The sequence below is a fragment of the Festucalex cinctus genome, chromosome 2 (genome assembly GCF_051991245.1).
Source record: "Festucalex cinctus isolate MCC-2025b chromosome 2, RoL_Fcin_1.0, whole genome shotgun sequence".
Lineage (NCBI taxonomy): Eukaryota > Metazoa > Chordata > Actinopteri > Syngnathiformes > Syngnathidae > Festucalex > Festucalex cinctus.
Genome location: NC_135412.1, coordinates 14,029,124 through 14,051,526, shown reverse-complemented (window position 1 = coordinate 14,051,526; position 22,403 = coordinate 14,029,124). Strand labels below are relative to the sequence as shown.

Here is a 22,403-nt window from a genome sequence, read left to right as displayed (position 1 = left end):
CCATGCTGGCTGAAAACTGCTGCTCACCGAAATGAATTGGGGGGGGGGAAAAAAAGAAAAAAAAAAGAAAAAAAAAGATATGAAACAGCATATCCCATCCCATAGGGGTGGGGGGAAAGTGTTTTCCACAAAACTCTGGGGAACATGTTAAGTTAACCAAATTAAAATTTGAAAAAAAAATAATCTGTAGGTGCTAAACTGCGATTATGCGGTTCCCTGTAAAATAATAGAAATAATACAGTTTCTGCAATTAGCTGGCAACCAGTTTAGGGTGTACCCCGCCTACTACTGGAAGCCGGCTGGGGTAGGCTCCAGCACCCGGCGACCCTTGTGAGGACGAGTAAGCGGTTAAGAAAATGGATGGATGGATCGATAACACAATGTAAAGAATTTAACAATGTTCATGGTTAATTCAGTGTGACTCCTTCTGGTGTGTGCGACTTCACCACCGGGGGCAGTATGATACAGTCGTGTCACAAACGAAGACTTACACAACTACTGTAAGTGACTCCATAAACTGCTGCAATTTTTTTCTCAAGAAAACAAACAATGTATGCCTGTGATTTTTGATATATTGTCTGTCTAGATGTGTTGTGTGCGGTTTCTAAAACTGCTTCTTGTTGGGAGTGAGTTGACTTCACTGCCACTACACAGCACTAGTATTTCAAATTTTTGTGCACAAGTCAAAGCAAAAAAAAAAAAACTAAAAACAAAAAAACATCTGACCGGCGACTGATAATTCCTAAGTTGGGTCACCTGTATGTCAAGACACCCCAGTATGATGTTATGATTTTGAAATCATAAGTCATGGAAAATTGTGGCAGAATGTAGGATAATTTCTCAACTGACGCTTGTAATGTATTTTAGTTAAGAATTGCACTTTAATTTACAGATTCTCTGTCAAATAAAAACAAACAAATCTAGCGGAAGTATACTCATTTTGTTTGCTTTAATGGGCCACTAAAAAAAAAAAAAAAGAAAATGATGTGGTCTGGATCTGGTGAGGCCTCCACAAAGTGATTTGTTTGTTTTGAAGAATAACAATAAACACAGTGATCCCCAAATAACAAGCTCTTCTTTCTCGGGACCGGTGCCTTCGAGTAGTGACATAGTGAGCGCCCATGTGATGCAATGCATATTCCCTTCGAAGGCTTTTTTTTTTCAGGTTGATAAAGACCGAATTGATTCACTTGCAAGGAGTCATTGTCGCTTTATGGCCTTTATTATGAAATATTAAGTTGATAAAAACAGGACTCCACAGTTGCTCAGTGAACTCCCACTTGGCCAAGATACTGTAGATATTGTGTGCCATTCTTCCTTTTACTTCCACAGCACACTCACATCCCAAAGCCACTTTCATTCATACGCTGTCTGTTTCATTGTTTCGTTATTACGCGTCATCTGTTTTCCACTGCATTGGGAGTCTTTAGTCATCTCCGATTAGGAAAGCTGAGGAAGACACTGGAAGGCCCAAAATACAACCAGCCTGATGGCAAATAGCAGACCGCTAACATATATGCAATGTCTGTATAATGTATGTTGAGCTGAGGTGAATCTGTGTGAGTGTGTGTTTGTTAGGGGGGCAAGCCCGACTGGTTGCAGATGTAGAGGCAGATCAGGGGCAGCTTGATTGACAACAATCATCTGTTTAGGGTTCTTGTACTGCAGCGTATTGGATAGGGAACAATTGAGCCATTCAGCATTACTGTATCAACAGTACACTAATCCGCCATTGCACTGGGCACAGCTGTAACAACTAAATCCAATAGAAAAATGGGATCAACAAAACATGGTCGGTATCAGTGTTTTAAGCACCGGTACAGAGCTGTGACACTTCTAAAAATTGAGCATTCATGTACTTCTGCCCGTGCAAGGAACGTGAACATGATTACTCCAGATACATATATAAAATTTAGGGGAGTTTTTTCCACTTCAAACACTGGTAGGTATTAGTTGGAATATTTTTAACTCATTGGAAAAAAGTGGGCAGATATGAAGGAAATACAAGTCACATAAAAAAATAATCAAATGTGATTGATACATTTTGAATCCACATCTTAGCAGCCATCTACTTCAGCCTGAAAGACATATTGACAAGTCTGTCACACTAGAAGAACACACTGCACACATTTGGAGTTAAAATATATTCAAACTTTTTAAAAATGTCTTTCACTTGGAACTGTCATCCTGTTGCACAAACTGTCAGGCAAACCAATTGGACCTCGTTTCAGCCACCATCAAAAGGATTATCTGTGCCTGTGTTGTACTTTTTTTTTTTTTTTTTTTTCCCCCCCCTTTTGGCTTTTTGCTGCTTTTTATGATGGATAAAAAGAGAAGAATATCCACCGGATGTTAACCGAGCCCAGAGTTTGGAAAACAAGTGAGACAACAGAAACCTTTATTACAAAAATCTAATCACTAAATCAGTGACTTTGTGTAACAGTAGGGCAGAAGTGCAGCTAACAAAAAGTTACTTGTTTAAAAGTAAAGTGAAAAATACATTTGTTAAAATTATAAATTTGACACAGAAGATTGAAGTGTTGTTGACCACCCTGTCAAATTTGAATGACAACAAAAATCACCTTGTAGATAAAACAAGGCTTCAAAACCATAAAAACTCACATCACTGTTAGTAGAGGTGCTAGCCATCAGCTAGTTTAAGAGTTAGCAGGCCCCAGAGCTTCTTTTGGCTGTCAGATAGGTGGCAGACTCAGCGGCGTCACCTCCTCACTTGGGAATTTATAGAGCTGTGCTGTAAATTGTGGCAAAAGAAACATTTTTGAATGAACTTAGATGGTTTAATAAGGTTTTTGTAATACAGGTTGACCAAATAGGAAGTTGACCCCATATAAATGGATTGCGTTTGAACGTAAATGTCCCGCTGTGTTGGGTTACACAGAGAGTAGGGCTCTTTGCAGATTCACAATGAACACTGGCCAGTGAAGATCAAGTGGCTAGTGGTCTGTTGCGACATCTTCCCCCGCCTCCACAGTGCAATCCATCCGCCATCTGCACCTCCAACTTTGGCTCCAGAGGGGAGAAGCGCATGTGAGCCGATGAGTGACAGGGGTGAGAGTGTGCATGCTGCTGAGAGGCGATATGAGGTAAAATAACTTAGGAAGATGTGTGGGGAACCTTTTGCAAAATGCACAAATCAAATCGATGACCTCAAATGAAACAGAGTGAAGACTTTGTGTTGTGTGGGCCAAAGTGGTGTCTCTGTGGAGTGAGTTACCGACTTGAATGAAAAGGGAGTAAAGATCCAGCTGGCAGAGGCTGAGGACCACACGAGGTAGCGAGCTCCGTAACGCTCACTGCTGATTCCATTGGCTGAGCAAATGTACTCTGAAATGAGAAGAATGTAATGACTCCATGCCTAGACTTTGTCAACACACAACAGAAGACACCACAAGATACAAGCCGGTGTTTGGGTGATATATTTATTTTTTTTGCTAGGTGGAAGTGAACGCAACTCGAGTCGCTTCACAACAGGCAGCTGTTAGGCAGGTAGTGAACAATATGGGGGGAAAAACGCTGAGGTGATTATTCTCCCGCCCAATTTAAGTTCACTGTCAAACCCAAATATAAATAACAGGTTTACATTAAATGACAGATTTACATTATGTAGGCTATTTAAACCAAATAACACAATTTTTGCTTTATGCTAACACGATGCAAATCACCATTGACGGGCTAACGACTAGATTTGTGCTGCAGTGTTACAACCGTTTAACAATACACATTGACATAAAATGAAAAAACACTCAGGGATATATATTCGTTTTATCTTATGTGAAGAACTAACATCATCTGACAGTGGATTATACTGCCCCCAGGTGTCCAAGGTGCACACAACAGAACAAGCAGCAGCTCTGAATTGGAAGTTGAAAACAAAAATTTGTAAAATAAAATGTTTTAAGGCTTTTAAGTTCTATTTAATTATGTGTTGTAGTGCCGTGATTCAGATAATGAGCTTTGAGTCAGATTAGATAGTCATATTTATTTAACAAGTAACATGCTGTATTCATGAGGGAAGTGACCTGAGAATAACAATAAAATAGTAAAATAAAAAGAAACCTTTAATCAATCTAAAAAGGACACATAATAGAGCCAAAAAGGACAGCAGGTACAGTGTTGAATAACTGTAAAACAAAATAAAATAAATACAGTATTTACAATCATATACAAATTTAAAAACAGGTTTAAAAATCAACACTAAACATGTTAAATAATAATAATAATAATAATAATAATAATAATAATAATAATAATTTTAAAAAAAGGTTATACCTGTGCGTCCTAAACGCCACACACACAGTTCTGCTTACAAGTACCCAGACGACAATTCTTGTGCCGGTGAAGTCCTTGGCACCAAAGCCTCATATAATCCTGTCATTCAAAAATTATTAAAATTAACACGTAATGACTATCAACATCACACTCAAAACAGTCTAAAAATCGCTCGCCAACAGTTTCGCTTCATACGTGCGAGCCCAGCAATCACTCTGGTGCTCCATTCAATCTGGCGTTTTTACCACACCCACACACACACACCCCCACGCACACACACCTGCTCTCATTTAACCCTAATTTGGTTAAAGAACTACAGCGACCCCTTAAGGTGCTACTTGCTACATATGTAATTACTGTAGGTTTTACTGTAAGTAAGTGCGGATATGCGAATTGGAACATGGATGGATACAAAGTACAATGATAGTGCTATTTGTATTTAAAAAAGAAAACAAAAAAAAACGTTTTTTGGAGGGATAGCCAAATTAGACAATTCATTTCAAAGGGCAAAGGTGAATTGAGATGTGCTGTGAGTTACGACAGTAGTCATAGAACAAATTAAACTCCCATCTAGTCACCACAATACTGTAATGTCTAAGAATTGAGGAAAAGGTCAGCTGCTTTAACCTGATGACGGTTAATCAAGCACTTGATTCCAATCTATATTTAAGGTCAACGAGAATGCCAAATTTAGTCGCATTGCATCCAGGGCCCATTCTTCATAGTAACCCAATTGAGAGAAGCAGAAATGTCACAATTATGTTTCGACAAGCTGTCTGCCAGAGAGTCTTGCTTTCCCGGTCGCCTGAGACAGAGAGATCCAGTTATTGTTTCAGGTTCTACGCTGTGTGCGCGCGCGTTTGCGTGACTATGTATAGCCTATTGTTGGCAGGTTTCGTCATAGTTGTTGGAAACCCTACAAGTAGCTTCTGCCCTCTAGCGACAAAACGCAAATACAGCAAGTCGCAAAGGCCAACTTTTGGTTCGAAAGTGTTGCTGAAAACGTACAGATGGGCCAGTTCCTTCATAGAAACTTTTTTTTTTTTTTTATGTGTATTTAAAATAGTTTATTCTAGCCATCCACCCATAACTGCTTATCCCCACTACTAATAAAATGTATTGTAATATTTATTATGTATGATTAAGACAATTATTTCATCATTTTAAATGTTAGAAAGTTATAAGTACATGTTAATGTATGTATAATTTATTTACATTACCAATATTTTTCTTTTTTTTTTAAATTCACAATAAATCAGCTACCCAGTTATTTCAACAGATGAATTCAAATACATTTTCCACATTTTGGGAGAGTCCCCTGGTCTAAAAGGTTTTCACATGCTTTGTTGAAGCAGCTTAAAAAACACAATTCCAGATAAACAATTCTTTATTGGCAATATGCATGTTATATTTACTACAGACAAAGACCTTGTCATGGTTTGTATACAGCATACATTAAGATGAAGTCATTCGCTTGATATGGCGTCAACTCAACATACAAGAAAGATAGTACAGTTTATAACAAATAGAATACAGTCGAGTTTCGTATCAAAGTTACAGCACAGCAGAAGTCATTAATTGTACAGTGTGGTTAATTTTTACTCTCTGTTAATAACGAGGCCTCACTATAAAACGTTTGCATTTTTGTGAACAAACTTTGAACAGTATATCATTATCTTTTTGATAATACAATAAATTGCTTACCACCATGGAGCAGACAAGGTTGCTTTTTAGGCATTCAAATGACTATGTGGACAACCACATGCTGTAGCTCTATCCAGAGTTTGCATTTATCAGTGTTAATTTTGATTTACCTTTCAGCATCTCAGGATATTGCTTGTCAACTATAATAACTTTGGAAAGAGCAGAAATAAATCCTAGCCTTAAAAAGTGTGTCTCATTGAATTTAACGGTGTGTCGCCAGGAAAGAGTTGGACCTCTTTGCCGTGGGTGTTTCTGGGTTTGGCTTAGCGAAAGATCAATGACAGCATAGCAGTCATCACGAGAAACACACAGTTGGAAAAATAACATGAATATGATATGTGCATGTGTGAGTGGCATCAGCGGTGCATTAGACTTTCACATCTCAGCTGTGTGTTGTCCTTTACTCTGGATGCTTCGCATGATGGACTGAACCACTTCTGATGTGGTGCCTTGACCGCCAATATCCACCGTGTGCAACTGATTGGTGACAACAACAAAAAAAGTGATAAAATAACATTGTGTTTAAATAAACAGAGAAGCACAGTGAAGGGCAAGGAATGTCACGGGGAAGCAGAACTCACCCGGGTTTCATTCATGGTTGTGAGTACTGCATTCCGGATCAGCGTTGCATAATCATAAAGCCTGCAGGCACACAAAAAAGGGAAGAAGAGAGTGAAAACAATCGCACGGCAGATGGAGGCATAAATGTGCAGACACATACTTAAGATGGTCAAGCATCATGCAGCTGGCGAGCAGCAGGGCGGTGGGGTTCGCAATGTTCCTATTTGCGATACTCTTCCCCGTGTTCCTTGTGGCCTGGGAAAAAAAAAAACCCAGCTTATCTTGCAAACACAATTTATGCATTTTCCATCCTCGTGCAACATCACCGCAAACACCCACCGTTTCAAAAACTGCGTAGTCACGGCCGTAATTGGCCCCGGGCACGAGGCCGGGCCCTCCCACCAGGCCAGCGCACACGTTGCTCACCACGTTGCCGTAAAGGTTGGGCATCACCATCACGTCAAACTGCTGAGGCTTTGATACCAACTGAAACAAGACACAGTGGGATGGATGGTCACGTGATAAAAATTGGCGCAAACTACGACTGGGCAATTCATAGATTCTTTGATTCATTTTTAATGGGCTTAGTCAATCTTCTTCATCAGATTTGATTTGAACTAACTAATGAGCCATCCAGAATTCAGTCCCTAAAGTTACAACAACATAAACCTCTGTTATTAGTATTTATTATATACTTCCTGAAGATCCGAGAGCAGCTATGGACATTTTTAAAGGCAAACTTAAGTTTTCAGCCTGGCTCTTGATTACATTTTATCTATAGTTTTGACTATACTATTTTCTCTTAGTTAAATATTTTCATTTATACTTTGTTTACTTAATCATTTTATTGTATCACTTAAGTTGTTCTCTTGTTAATACTCATCTCAGTTTGATCTGAACTGTGCTTTGAACCATTTTATTAAGTAATCTAATCTTTTAATATTTTATCTGGTGTTTCCTCACAGCAATTTGCTTTCGTTGCCTTCCTTTTTGCACATACGTACGGAATGTTGTGTGTTATGTTATATATAAATACCATATAAAGGACTTTGTGCTACATTTTGTATGAAAAATTCTATATAAATAAAGTGATTGTTTGACAGATTTTATTCGTTAAAGCTGCATTAAGAGAATTTAAACTGTTAAAAATACATTTTTTTACACATCTATATGCAGAAAAAATGCCTTGATGTGTAGAACAAGCCTTAACGTGTTTACAACAACTGTGTAAAGTGACATAATGCGCACTCCCGTCTCCCGGTAGAGTTTCAAATTCTTTTTTTTTTTCCCTCACTTCTGCATTGTTGGTTTAATTTTTTTTTGTGTGTGATTTGAATCTACTTCTGGAATGCTCAAAAATTTAAATGAAATAAAAGTTTACACTATTGTGCCGGGAGTAAGAAATGGACGCATAGTAGCACAGCTAAGTTAAAGAAGTGGGTACAATCTTTTGAAATCAGGAAATGTGATATTTGTGGGGTGAAAAAATTACATTTTAATTTACGGCCATTATCAAGCTCAAGTGCAAACATTTTCTCTCTGCATATTCTAACCTGCATGGTGGTGTTGTCCACAATCATGCTGTCGAATGTGATGTCGGGGTACCCCGAGGCCACCTCTCGGCAACATTGCAGGAACAAGCCGTCGCCCAGCTTCCTGTTGACGTGGAACAATTAGCCACACAATATTACTCGTACATATATGAGAAGAGACAACTCACATGATGTTGGCCTTGTGGACGGCGGTGACCCTGCGACGTCCCTTCTCTTTAGCCAGCCGGAAGGCATATTCCGCGATTCGGAGGGAATTGTTCCTGGTGATTATTTTAAGAGACTCCACAACGCCGGAGACGCTCTAAAAGTGGTCAGAGCACACATTCAGCCATTAAGTACGGTGAATTGGTTAACTCATTCACTCTCATTTTCACTGAAGTAACCCCCTTCGCTCCTGGCTGTTTTACTGGATTTTGACTGATTTTGCAAGGCCCACAGAATATTGTGTTCTATTACTATAAATCAGTTTCTATATGTTTCCGTTTAGCATCAATTAGCATCAGAATATAGCTAAGTTTCATCATTATTCACAAATATGTTTAAAACTGTGGGTAAAACAGCTTGTTGCAACATGGCCCTGGTTGATCTCTTATACTCTGCTGCCACCTGCTGGCCGTTTTTGTAAAATTGCTTAGACCGCTCCATTCAGGTCAGAGACTGCATCAAAGCCTAACTGGCACAAAAATTATATTTTAAATTGTTCATCTATCTAAACCAATGACATATAGTGACCAACAGAACAATTTTTCAAGAGAGCAGAAGGTACACTGTTGCCATTCATACAAATAACCTCTGTGACAGTTTTGATTGGTGGTGTGTCGTGAGATTGTTGTAATGTAAAATATGTGCCTTGGTGAAATAAAAGGTTGGAGAAAACTGGTGTAAACAACAATATGAGGGAAAAAAATAAAATAACAGAAGAAATGAACATGGTGTTTTTTTCTTACTTCTGTACGATTTGCTGGGATGTTTGAAATATGTTTATGCAAATCAATGTTTGTTCAAGCTTTTTTCTTCTTTCATTTCTGTTTTTTTTCTCAACTTTGTTTTTAATTGATGGGTAAATCTCAATCAATGAAAGATAGTCATTGATGCCTTAAAACAAAGTACTGTCCGGCAACCAAATAAACAGTGAGCACAAGATGATCAAGGGTGAAGCTCAAATTGAACCAGGCAATGTGAGAAACGTTCGTCCAACCTCATGCTCCAGACTGCTGTACTCTCCCTCAGTGTTTTCCCGGATGATCATGATGTCGATGTTCTTGTGGCGAGTCTGAACTCCTGGGAGGGACTGGCAGTGCATCACATTGGCATACAGGTCCAAGCTTGTGCTGTTGATACATTATAGAATTCATTAAACAACTAAAATGTATGTGAAACTGAAACTATATAAAGCTTACCGAAGAAGGTTATTCCTGGATTTGACAGAAGGAGGCATGGTATGTTTGGTTTCTATGTTACCTGTCAGGAGAATTAAGGATATAATCAGCATCAAACTTAAGTAATAACATGTCATTATCTGCTCCACTGTTTGTGTTCAAATATCCATCGCTTACCCACACTACTTGTTAACTTGTCTATGCCGTTTTGCATTGTTTGTTAGCATTCACCTATGTGGACTTTCCAAAGGCAAAGCTATGTGGTTTAAAATATGCAACACATATTTATTTATTTGTTTATTTATTATTATTCAACTGAGAGTGGCAATAAACAGACTGAAGCAGGGCTGGGAATAAAGGTCGACCAAGTCGGTTGGGTCGACCACAAAAATTGGTCGACGCAAAAATGCATCCGTCAAAGCTATTTTAATAATTTTAAAAAACATATTTGCGGCACCTGGAAGTTGCCAGGAGGCACGGAAACAATATTTCGTGTTCTGCACGGACACTTATTGTTAACGGACTCCGATGCACCACTACTAAGTAAGATGCTTCTTAGGGTTTGTTTGTGGTCTCTTTAGAATGAAAAGAGAAAAAATTAACATCACTACATGTCTTATGTTTGTAACAAAACAATCCACGTCAAAATCGCTAAATAAATAAGAGCTTTAATGAATTTATTGCTGCCGGCCAGACACACGTAAGATGGCGGACAGCCCTACGTGCATCATCAACAGGAAAGCGGTATCTACTACTGTTAGACATAGAGCAAGACTCTTCCGGATACAGCGACTTCAGCCAAGTTCCCCCAAGAACCAACCCAACTCACTCCTCCAAGTAGCATGCAGGCAAGGGAATTCAGCATTTGCCATAAGTAAGGACTATTATACTCCAGTTTTACGCTACCAAATGTGCAAAAACCAAGTCAAATTGACACAATGCGTTTAACAACAGACACGGAAGTTTGCACGGACGCTGGCGGTAGAAACGAACTCACATTGGACGTTGATGGATTTGAATGGGATGGAACCATGGTAACAGCATAGGATTGTGGAGCATAACATAAGTTATTTGAAAAACCTTTCTGTACACGTGTGCGGTACCGTTAGTATGATGCATCAATGGATTGGCTATTGTAGGCTTCGACAATTCAATATGTTTGAACGAGACAAGCGAATACGTCAGGCTTAGTAAACATATGATGAAGATGAAGCGCTATTTAAGTGCGTTAATATTCTGATCATAGTTATGGATCACTTGAAAATATTACAAAAAGTTAAATGGAATAGATGATTATAAATACTGAACATTGTGAAGAAAATTACTCACCTTTGAGGGCTACTCCATTACGGCGAATGGCAGTGATGGCATTATTGATATCATCTTCAGTCTCCAAGGCAGAGTTAACTTGTACCACCTCAAAGTCCACAGGCACACAGCTGAATCTACAGACAAAACTTAGGGTGAAGCAAACGTAATGTGGCTGGTTCTACTGAATTTGTTGTTTACAATTTCAGTATGACCAACCTGAACACTTCCCTGACGTGACTAAATAGCTCTGGACCGATTCCATCTCCAGGGATGAGAGTGACAGTATGTCTGCCACCATACTTTGCTGGAGGAGGCTATAACATTAGATGCAGTAAATTGTGACTTAGCTCATTAGTGCAGATCTCGTCATGTCATCTTATGATGACCTTTAGATTTGTATTGACTAATGTGATGCAGTTTAATGTGCACCCATGTCACATACTTACAATGTTATCTCCCTTTGGATGCAGACAGGCAGCAAGAAAACATATCAAATTAGAAAAAACAGATCAACTTGTGATAAATAGATATAACGGTATTCATATTGTGTAAAGACAATACAGATTGACACACATTTCGCAACTGACATGACATTTTCACCAGTATATTTGATGTAACAACCCCCACGTGTATTCACATGACATGGCACTCACAGTCAACACCGTCTTATTCCTGTGACTTGTGACAGCTGTTCCAAATACCTGACGGACAACAATTAAAATAAAAATCTGTCAGTCGTTTGACCTTGTGCCACGATAAAGATAATAGAATAAGTTTTACATAGAACCCACCCACAGTCGTTCGGATCTTATTTTAAAGAAGTGTTTATCATCTTACTTTAAACGTGTTTCCAGCAATTCCAGCTCGAATAGGTTTTATTATTTTGGCCACGGAGAGTGCGGCACAGGGAGCAGCCATCTTGGGTTAGTACTCGGCACTCGCGGAGCATGAAAGGAGGAGGTGGAGTTTTGTTTTTTTTGTTTTTTAACACAAACAGGCATTCAAGTAAAAGTGTATGTTGATTGATTGCTCAATGAAAAACACGATTGTCCAGTTGATGTGGTGATTTAAGGGCTTAATAAAAAAAACAGTGAGTCGGCGATAAAAACATACTGCAAAAGATGTATGATGGTTGATGGTGAAATCTTGAAACGATTTGTTGACCAACCACGTGACGTTGTTTGCGCAGACTCAGTGCAGACGAACCAATATTTCCGGAAGATAACCGACATGTTCTTCTTTTTAATCGGCTGCATTACAGTTTTCTCCTGCATTATGCGCTCCACCCCTGCTTGAAGATACCGAAGTAACACACACTTGTATTTGTGTATATTACACGTTTCCCCAGGAGCTGCTACCCACAACGCAAGCCCCAATGAAGAAACTGCGAAAAAAGTAGTTAACTCTTTTTGCTCCCTCAGTTATTCCAGCTGTGACGAAGAAAGCAACACTTAACAGAAAAGCGTGGACACCGAAGGTATACGGTAATGACATTGTGACATTCGTAATTTTTGTACAATCAGATGTTTAGTTTGTTCCAAAACTGAGGATGAAAATGAAAATAATAAAATTAAATATGACAATTGCATTGCACAAAATACGTCCCCAAAATTTTACGACACTTTTTGTAGCCTACTCACGCACCTTTTTTTTTTTTTTTTAAAGCAAAGTGCACTGCTGCATCAGTCGTCGTCTTCTTCTTCTTCTTCTTCTTCTTCTTCTTCTTCTTCTTCTTCTTCTTCTTCTTCTTATTATTATTATTATTATTATTATTATTATTATTATTATTATTATTCATGAAGGATGTAAACAGGCATTTTCCTGGAATAAAAAGTGGCCAATATGTGAGAGGATGTTTAAATGCCTCTGGAAGTTGCCTTGCACCAGGGCAATTTAGAGTAAGAAAGAATAAGAGTGTCTTTCATGTCATTTTAACAGATTAAAAAAAAAAAAAAAAAAGGTTTAATTTCTGCTATAGGTCGCTTGCACATGTCGTCACTTCCGCCTCGGATTTCTCGTAGTCGCCATGCTGGGTGGCCTCCATTTACGTAGCGATTCGGTCTAACACGTATCTATCACGTTTGTTTTCTGCGTTTAAAATGGTACATTGTTGCTGCATCGTTGGCTGTTCGAACAAAGCCAAGGGGGGAAATGGTCGGTCTTTTTTCCGAATTCCGAAAATAATTAGGAACCAGGGCCTGGAGACAGAGGAGTGCGGACTCCGGAGGGAAGTCGTTACTTTGGGCTCGTGTGTGCAGCGATCACTTTGTGAGCGGTAAGCTTGTTTACCTTTATTTAATGCATGAGGATTAATAACGTTTCGACCGCCCATATATGGGCAAGTTGCTTATGTTTTGGATTCGTGAGCAAGCAAGTTCGGTAGTACAAGCTGGCTAGCGGACGTTAGCCGAAAGCTAACATCGAACATTTTCACCCAAGTAGTGTCAGTGCAAAGTGTTTACTGCTGAAATTGGATTGATTAGTCTTGGGCTTTTAATGCCGATAACATGTTTTTTGGTGGCAAAATGTAAACTTGGAAAAAAAAGAGACAGAAGGGGCTGATGCAAGAAAACAGACCCCCGGTAGCCTACACATCATGCTAAAGAACTTATTCACGGCCACCCTACTGTGGTAAAATAACCAGTCTTTCCATTCTTTATTTGTTTATATATTTGTTTATTTTAACAGGTCGCCCTGCGCCCGTTTTTCTGTCCAATCATCCCGACTGTGCTCCAACATTAAAGTTGGGTCCCAAGTTACAACATCTATGTCTCAGCCCAGTCGGTGCCAAGATATGAACGTGCACAGGAGAGACAAGCAAAGAAAAGACGACTCGAAGTGGCAGAGATTGTTGCAGTTATGCAGCCAGATGGCTCCAGTAACCTGTACCCTCAAGTACTGCTGACATCATTGACTCTGGTATGCCACTCAGAATTCATTACATGATATATTGTATGCATGAGTGAATGTATGTGTTTGTTTGTGTGTGTACACGCACCTTATATTTTAGAGACATTTGGAAGTGTTTATAGAAATAAGTATTTGCCTGTAGCAATGTTCATACATTAAAAAATGCAACAAAATGTGTACATTTCTTTTACACTGACAAAAAAACTATACTACTTTACTATATTAAACCTATTACTGGTATGTATTTTTTTGTGATCTTTTTTTTTATTATTATTTCTTTAGGGATCTCATGCCACACCGACTTGATTGCCAATGACATGATGGAAACGAAGGCGAGCATCAAAGCATTGGAGGAGGACAACATGCGACTGTTTGTTTGGCGCTAATAAAGGCAGCGTTTATACAAATTCTATTGTTGGGTTTGTTTACAAAGCTATACATAATACAAATGACAGGATTTGACTCAATGTGCAATATGGTCCCTCTTAAAGTAATGGCATAAATCTCTATTATTTCTAAAAGCACAAAAAATGAAGTGAATAATGATTAGATGTAGTAATTTCAGGGTTAAAAATTGAACTGTTAATTAATGTAGTTTATTTTAGCACAGGTGCCTACCATCCTGAGATGACGGTATGATGTAATGTTGATGGGGTACGCAATGACTTTCATTATGCTATGTACAGAGGAAAAAGTTGCTCTCTTTTAAATTTGTTTAATGAAAGACAAGTACCAGTACTGTGTTACAGTTTTCCCAATAATCCTTGTTTCACACTTGTCACAAAACCACTGTCCTTTTGGCAGTCTAGATTGGCACACTTCAAGTGATATCATTTGATTTTACAATCTGCTGCAGCACAAAAAGCTACTTTATTCCGCATCTTTGAAGTACATGAGCAAGTGGTAGGTGACAGCGGCTGAGCAGGAACACTGGAAGTCCACTGCTGATCTAGTAAATGCTCTCCCGAGCAGTTCAGGTAAGGAGGGGATTTTGGGGGGAAAAAAAACTCTGGCTTTTCCAACTGGCCAAAACGAGCGATCTGGGTGGACTCGCTCAATCACACTTTGTCCACACCACAAAGTCGCAGAAGTCCCGTCCAGTTAAACTCATCTGTGCCTGAATCTGAAAATATTACAAACATTGTAATGAAAATATGAAACATAGAATTAAATAAGAAACTACAAAAAGTAAAGCCATACATACCTGGTAATAATATTGGTGTTGTCGTGACAAGTGATGGGAATTGTTGCCATCCGGCACCAGACAGAAATTGGGTGTTGTGACAGCCTCCTTAACCGTGAGATCATAAGAAAAGCTGTCAGTATGCTCAGTAGTTACCATGAACACGTTTTATTGTACTGGAAACTGAAACTAAAAATACGTCCTCTGAGAGTGGTTAACCTTAACCATTTAGAATAAGTTGATTAAGTAACATGTAACTAGTGAAAGGGTAGCATTAAACTTAATTAAGCCACGGGGAGGCTGTGCATAGTTACTTTTTATTCTTATACGCTCTGCCATATTTGCCTGTTATAAAATTGTTAGAAAAACCACATCAGGTAAACCTAGCTGTGCATGTAAACACAATGATAACAGGAAGCCTGAGAACAAATCAACATTTTTGTGTGCAGAATTACCAACACCATGTGGTTTACTTACGTGCAACAGCAATCGTTTCTTCTGATGCGATGTTAAAGTTTACACTCTGTATCCACCCGCTTACAAAATAATTGTAAGCCTCCAGGGATTTGTTGGCGTGTTATGGAGCATGTTGTCAACACGAGGTAGTGAAAGATGTCCAGAGATGTCACATTTGGCCAGCAAGCTTTCTCCGTCAAAAAAAAAATCACCCTTGGTCAGGACGTAATTAGGATCAATCCCGCCACACAGAGACACCTTCTGCCTGTATCGTTGTTTTTGATCTTCCGGTAAATCGTGAAAATACTGCGAAAATTACATCAGGTTGATAAGCTCTACCGTGTAACTCGCGAGTGTACCTTGTGAACCGGCGGACACCCAATATGGCGCCCGAAGGAAAAACTCCCATGATGCATTACGATGTGCAAGCGACCTATTAAAAGGTGTTTGACACATCTGTAGACTGGATGCCCATACGTAAGAAACTGAGCTTTGCTATATATATATATATATATATATATTTTTTTTACAGAATAGCAGCCGTGTGGTTTGAGCAAACAGCATTTACACTTTGCCACTTCCTGAAGTTGGTACAATACAGAGGTGGACTGAATATGATGAATATATGTACCGTAACACCCCATGTAATAACATTGCTGGAGAATACTTAATATAAAAAAATATTGTTTTCTGAGCAGCAAACAATCAGTAATATTATGGATTAAGTAAAATTTTCCTCCTCATATGACAAGTAGCCAGGCGCTACTACAAAAAGATAGTGTGTGTGTATATATATATATATATATATATATATATATATATATATATATATATATATATATATTCAGGTGGACTGAATATGATGAATATATGTACCGTAATAACATTGCTGGAGAATACTTAATATAAAAAAATATTGTTTTCTGAGCAGCAAACAATCAGTAATATTATGGATTAAGTTAAATTTTCCTCCTCATATGACAAGTAGCCAGGCGCTACTACAAAAAGATAGTGTATATATATATAGATTCAGATGGACTAAAATGCACACCCTGTGTAAAAAGGCTCTCTGTATACATGCACAAACCAACCGTCTGCTTGTTTTTTTCCTCCCTACCCCAGCCCAGGTCTACGAGAGAGCAAATCATGAGATTAACAGGTAGCTTTACATTGTTTTCACCACTTTTGGCCTGGTGGCAGCCATCAAATGTGTTTCTGAGTGGTGTGTTCCATTTCCCTCCACAGGCCCCATGCGAGTTGTGGCTGTGCTGCTCTTGGTGGGACTCACGTGGCTGCTGGCAAACACGTTGTTTGGAGGGGAAAGTGGTTCTTTTGTACGCAATTTCCTCAACAGTAAGTGATGCGGCAAAACTATTATTGTTCTTTCCAGTGATCAGCTCATAAACAGTGACAACAGTTTAGTCACTACTTTACTGCATCAAAAAAAAAACCTGAAATTATTTAATCTAAAGTCTGCTCCAATATTAGAGTAAGAAACCCAAATTTTGTCAGGCGCATGCACCTACAAACACACATGCACTTAATTAAAGTATATGTAAACCTAATACAATTGAAGTGTGTGTAAAAATAACAAAACTATGCCACTTGTATGGGAGTTTTGTTTTTGTTTTTGTTTTTTCGCATGTGTAATTATTTTTTTCTCTTTTTTTTCCCCCCCTAGGTGCAAGTCAGGAACCAACACCTGGTATGGATAAGAAACTAGTTTATATATGCTCCTAATATTAATAATACAAACTTTATTTATTTGTATTGTACTTTACATTCAATGATCTTGAAGTGCTACAGAAAAAAATGTAAAATGTAAATAAATCAATATAATAGTATAATAGTACTCAACAGAAAGCAGTAAGTAATAATTAAAGAAGAATATAAAAATGTATTTAGCAGAATCCTTTTGCAAAACGAAATGTTTTAATGTCTTTATAACTCATTCACTCGCAGCCATTTTCACTGAAGTAACCCGCTTCGCTCCTGTTTTACTGGATTTTGACTGATTTTGCAAGCCCCACAGAATATTGTGTTCTATTGCTATAAAGACATGGAAGCTACCACAAAGTATATTTGTATCTGTTTCCCTTTTGCAGCAATTAGCATTAGAATATAGTTAAGTTTCATCAATATTCACATTCCTGGTGAAAACACTGTCAAAAAGAGCTTGTTGCAACATGGCCCTGGCTGATCTATTATACTCTGCTGCCACCTGCTGGCCGTTTTCTTTTTTTTCTTCTTTTTTTTTTTTTTTTATTGTAATAACTACCATTGCTTTAAGTCACCTCTTCATCTCAGAAGCTGTATCAAAGCCTTCTGTATGCTCTTGCGTAATAAAAAGGACAATATTATGATTAACTCTTATCAATTGACGCCTCCCTCTCGGGGCGCTTATATTTAAATGAGACACTCACAAGATAATGTCATAGCCAGTAGGATGGGAGACAACTTCTTTCCTGCAAGTAACTTTTTTTTTTTTTTTTTTTTAAAGCTGATGTTCGACCACGGAGATACAAATGCGGCCTTTCAGCGGCGTGCCCCCCCAAACATCTGGCTTTCCGCCTGGTATCCGGAGCTGCCAACGTGATTGGGCCCAAAATCTGTCTGGAGGATAAGATGTGAGATTTGGTGCTTATTGTTTCCTTTTGTCACCTGTCATCTCACTTTGATTTAATTTGTTTCGCACTATCCCCCGCCCTTCTGTGCTGTCTCCGTCTGAGGAGCTGAAAGCAAGTACACTTTCTTTTCGTCTGTCCCCTCCGTTGCTTTGGATCGCGCTCAAGTATTTTGATCTCCTCTATATTAGTTTTCTCCCTTAAATTGTGTATTTTTTGTCTGGGTTGGTGAGGCTTAAACAAAGTATTTTTTCTTTAACCTAGCTGTTTTACTGGCTCAACAGGTTGTTAAGCAGCGTGAAAAACAACGTTGGCAGAGGATTAAACATCGCTTTGGTGAATGGTACAATGAACCAAAGTGTTTCCTTACTGTATTGAGCTTGACTGTCGTTTTCACACACACTTTTTTTGGTTCATTTCAGGGGTCACAGGTGAACTTTTGGAGACAAAGACCTTTGACATGTGGGCAGGAGGTAATAAAAATTGATATTTGTCATGTATACAGTGGTAAGTTCAAGTTGAAGTTCGACCAAAATCAGTTCCACGATGATAATCAAAGACTAAACTCTCAGCATCATGAACTTTGATTAGGAGACATCATCAATTGCAAAACAAAAGCAGAAATCATTACATCTAAAATTAATCTGTTAAAAAATGATTAAGAAAAAACTGCGCTATACACCACTCATGTACATTTTAATCACAAGCTTTGCAGTTTCACCCACATGTACATATAAAATTATAAATATGGTAAGTATTACTGTAAAACACATATGTGGTCTGTATATCGTGTTGTTAGATTAGGTAGGACTCTTAATGATTAGATAGATGACTTTTGAGCTAGGCCGTTGTGCCGCTGTTATTCGTCCTTGCTTGGCGCCTTTCTAGCTGCCTGCTTCTGACATATGTATCCAGTAGAAACCAGTTAAGGCCATCAGGCCACATATTCTCACATGGGGAGGCTGAGCCGTTCACCCATGTAGGTGGACGGCCTCGACAGTGTAAATGCAGGGACGATTCTGAATAGATAGTTTCTCTTCCGCATACTAATAGAAGAGGGCTCCGCAGCTGTGTACTCGATCTTTCTGGCATCCAGTAAATATTTCAACTGAGAACATGCAGTCTTCTGGTTATTACTGTTAGTATAATATTGTGAGCATTAAAATATAAGAACCAGTGGAAGTTCCCACCCAGAACTTTACACTGTCTGTGTGTGACTTGTCATCGGCCAGTGTGGTCCCACTCGCTTAAACCCCGGAAATATATTTTTATTGTCAGGAAATCATAAATAATCCAGATGACTACTGTCGTTCATATCTAGTTATAATGATACTGAAACAATAACTCTTGAATTCCGGGGCACATTTTATAGCAAATTTTGGTTGAAGTCCAACTTGTTCAGTTTTTGGAGCGTTCCAAAAATCAGATGTGAATGGCTTTGAAAGATCAATTAATAGCTTGTGTACTGTTTGTCTTCAGACGTTTCTGACCTATTGAAATATCTGCGGCCGCTCCATGAGGGAACGCTGGTGTTTGTGGCCTCCTTTGACGATCCAGCTACAAAGTAACAAGCCATTTCACTGTATTTCACCTTGACTAGTAAATGGCAATGATTTTAATTAATTGCATTAGTTGAATCTTGTCACTATCATTTTGTCAGCCTATTTTGTACTACACTGTGGAAGTACTCCAAGGATATATTTTGAGACCTCATTCATTTTTTTATGCTTATACTGTATTAATCTACATTAGTTAAGAAGGTAATGAAACAATAACTGAAAATAATAACTGCCCTTCCATACGGATGAGCTCCATTCAGAATGCAATTCCTGTTTCATCCTGCATCTCACATAGCACCATTCTATAATTTAAAGTTAAATGAAACATGTTTTTTTTCCCCCTACCTTTTCCATTGCCAGGTTGAATGCAGAGTCTCGGCGACTGTTTGAGGAGCTTGGGAGCACTGCCATCAAGGAGCTGGCTTTTCGGGACAGCTGGGTGTTTGTTGGCGCCAAGGGCATTGAGAACAAGAGTCCATTTGAGCAGGTACTTTAAAACTGTGTCAGCGCAGGTATCACAAATGTTCTCAATGCTCTTCTCAACCAGCCAATTGGTAGTTTTATAGTTGACATGGGTGTCCGGCTTTCCCCATTAATGGCCTTTTCGTTTCATGACACTGCAGCGCTTTAGAAAGCAACCTGAAAGGAAAAGGACCATGAATTAAATTAATCTATAAGTTACCCATTGAAGATTGGCTGTATTGTACAAGTAGTATAGACCACGTCAGTAACTAGTTGATCAATGTTTTGCACAACAGAGACTGATTGAGCCTTTTTCAGCAGTAACAAAATAACAGTTTGTTCAAAATTCATTTGATAACTTCATTATTTTTCATGTACAATTAATACCTTTAAAAAACGTTTTTTTTTTCCCCCAACTTGCTGTCGATTGAAGATGACATCACATTTGCTGAGGAAATAGGTAACGACCAATCACAGCTCACCTGTTTTCTGGGTTTGGTCCTCAGCACAGTTGATGTCATCTTTAGTCAACAGCAAGTGGCAAAATTAGTTTTTAAAGTTATGAATTCTTCATGAAAAATAATGTTATCACATTAATTATTAAGGATAGGTTTAAAAAAAATCGAATATTCATAATAAGCGCAGTATCGATTCATAAAACCATGAACTGAACATTTTAGTATCTCTTTTTTTTTTTCCTTCCATGAATTAACAAGAACATTGAATTTTAAAAGCCAATTTTCTTTGTATCTTAGTTTTCTTGAAATTTGCTGTTCATGTGAATTTTAAAGTATTTTCTTACATTTATGAAAGACCTGACTTATTGTACTTTATGACAATTCAGAATATTTTGAATTTATATTTGCAATTATTGAATTAGAATTATGAAAACATTTTCACCTCATCCATGCTAATGTTGGTGTAACACTTAAGTGATTAAAACGTGTTACTTTCTTGTTATAACTAAATCATTTAACCAGTTAATGCCTATGCATAATTTTATTTGGAATTTTTGTTTGTGGTGATTTTTTTTTGTGGATTTTTTATTATTATTATTCATGTCCTTGATCTGTAAAAAAAAAAAAATTGATGTGCCATAATTAACCAATATTGGATTGAACTGAAGTGAATCAGGGAAAAAAAGTCTAAATTGTATCAGACTGAACTTTTGTGATTCAAAATTGAATCGATTGAGGAAATTTGAATCGATGCCTAGCCGTAATTATAGAGTAAATAATATCTTGTTACTGTTGAAAATGTCTCAATGAGTGAAGTATCCCTTTAAGTATTTTGAGCAATGAGATTATTGGTACCTTAGTGCATTTAAATGCATTGCAACCTATTGAAATAAATAATAAATGGCCAGTAAACAAATACTAGTCTTGAAATAATTAATAAATGGGCTCAATATGGATGTTTATTAATTAAGGGATGATGTAATTAATTTGAATTTAAATGTTCTATTTATAGTAGTTGGCCAACCATATCGTTGTCACCCTGTATGTGAGCAGCTGCTGCATGCTTTCCCTGTTGTTGACATTTGCTTTGTTCTCATTAGCGGATGAAGAACAGTAAGAGCAGCAACAAATACGAAGGATGGCCAGAGTCACTGGAGATGGACGGCTGTATTCCCTTACGGCCACCCGTGGAAGTTTAATTCAGTCCTTTGCAGGAAGCATTTCCATGACAGCCGACCATTCCACGGATTGAAGCCGAGGAGCTACTTTATGACCGCCCTGTTCAAGTCACACGCACAGATCTTGGTCATGGGATGTGATCTAGAAATAAAAGAAATGTTAGTGGTCGTGAAAGATTATTTTTTTTCTGGTAATGTAGAAGCAATGTTTGTGCAAGGCTGCAAAAGGGAAACTTGAGAGGTGACATTTGTAACAATGGAACTGGAGTCACTTGCTTTAACAGAAAGTGATACTTCTCCTGTCTGCCAAAAAGCTGAAACGCGATCCATCAAGTTGTAGCGTTTTTCATGAAATGATACAAAACATTTGCAGCGCTGCCTGAAGTTTAAATGTAAACGTTGTATTTGGTTTTCAGGTCAAAATAGCCATTTTAATGCTGTGACCAATTTATGTGAAATTGTATGCGTAATAGTAGGAGCTGTTTGTTACCTTAGAACCTGTTGCACAAGCTTACCCTGTCTTTACCAACATCACCTGACAATTTAGTTACATGTTTCACTTCGATATAACTACGTATTTATTTAAAATACAGAAGCTTTGCCATCCAGGTTCAACGTTTGCTCAAGATTTTAATAATATCCAATGCTGGTTGATATTTGTCCACTGAGTGCTATTTTGGAATATTTTTGCATATGTATGTGAATACCCCCGCAAATGTTTGACATGTTAGAACTATTTAAATGCACATAAATAAAATCAGGAATTATCTTATGT

General features: G+C 38.1%; 2 protein-coding genes and 2 long non-coding RNA genes across 7 annotated transcripts; 1 reads left to right on the top strand and 3 right to left on the bottom strand.

Moving 5' to 3' along the window:
• Positions 1-2,769: 2,769 nt before the first annotated feature.
• LOC144014971 (uncharacterized) lies at positions 2,770-4,502 on the bottom strand. Its single transcript, XR_013282657.1, has 3 exons — positions 4,467-4,502; positions 4,291-4,389; positions 2,770-3,345 (listed from the first exon to the last, which is right to left on the bottom strand). It is a non-coding gene; the product is annotated as an uncharacterized LOC144014971 (long non-coding RNA).
• A 1,157-nt stretch (positions 4,503-5,659) lies between these two features.
• idh3g (isocitrate dehydrogenase (NAD(+)) 3 non-catalytic subunit gamma) lies at positions 5,660-12,095 on the bottom strand. The gene is made up of 13 exons (XM_077513031.1): positions 11,636-12,095; positions 11,452-11,499; positions 11,245-11,256; positions 11,015-11,112; positions 10,817-10,932; positions 9,509-9,569; positions 9,307-9,439; positions 8,276-8,409; positions 8,109-8,211; positions 6,895-7,041; positions 6,716-6,810; positions 6,576-6,636; positions 5,660-6,471 (listed from the first exon to the last, which is right to left on the bottom strand). The coding sequence occupies exons 1-13, from the start codon at positions 11,714-11,716 to the stop codon at positions 6,370-6,372; spliced, it is 1,191 nt and encodes a 396-aa protein (XP_077369157.1). The 5' UTR covers positions 11,717-12,095; the 3' UTR covers positions 5,660-6,369.
• On the top strand, positions 11,979-22,400 carry fam3a (FAM3 metabolism regulating signaling molecule A). Of its 4 annotated transcripts, none has more exons than XM_077513030.1 (11): positions 12,031-12,104; positions 12,220-12,282; positions 16,470-16,506; positions 16,593-16,700; positions 17,029-17,052; positions 17,848-17,974; positions 18,256-18,314; positions 18,394-18,444; positions 19,451-19,535; positions 19,891-20,017; positions 21,551-22,400. In XM_077513030.1, the coding sequence occupies exons 3-11, from the start codon at positions 16,494-16,496 to the stop codon at positions 21,647-21,649; spliced, it is 693 nt and encodes a 230-aa protein (XP_077369156.1). In that variant the 5' UTR covers positions 12,031-12,104; positions 12,220-12,282; positions 16,470-16,493; the 3' UTR covers positions 21,650-22,400. The 4 variants fall into 4 exon arrangements, with proteins under 4 accessions (XP_077369152.1, XP_077369156.1, XP_077369154.1 ...); XM_077513028.1 differs by having other exon boundaries at positions 12,032-12,104; positions 12,220-12,275; XM_077513026.1 differs by having other exon boundaries at positions 11,979-12,282.
• On the bottom strand, positions 14,410-15,777 carry LOC144013806 (uncharacterized). Its single transcript, XR_013282330.1, has 3 exons — positions 15,369-15,777; positions 14,913-14,999; positions 14,410-14,831 (listed from the first exon to the last, which is right to left on the bottom strand). It is a non-coding gene; the product is annotated as an uncharacterized LOC144013806 (long non-coding RNA).
• Positions 22,401-22,403: the final 3 nt, after the last annotated feature.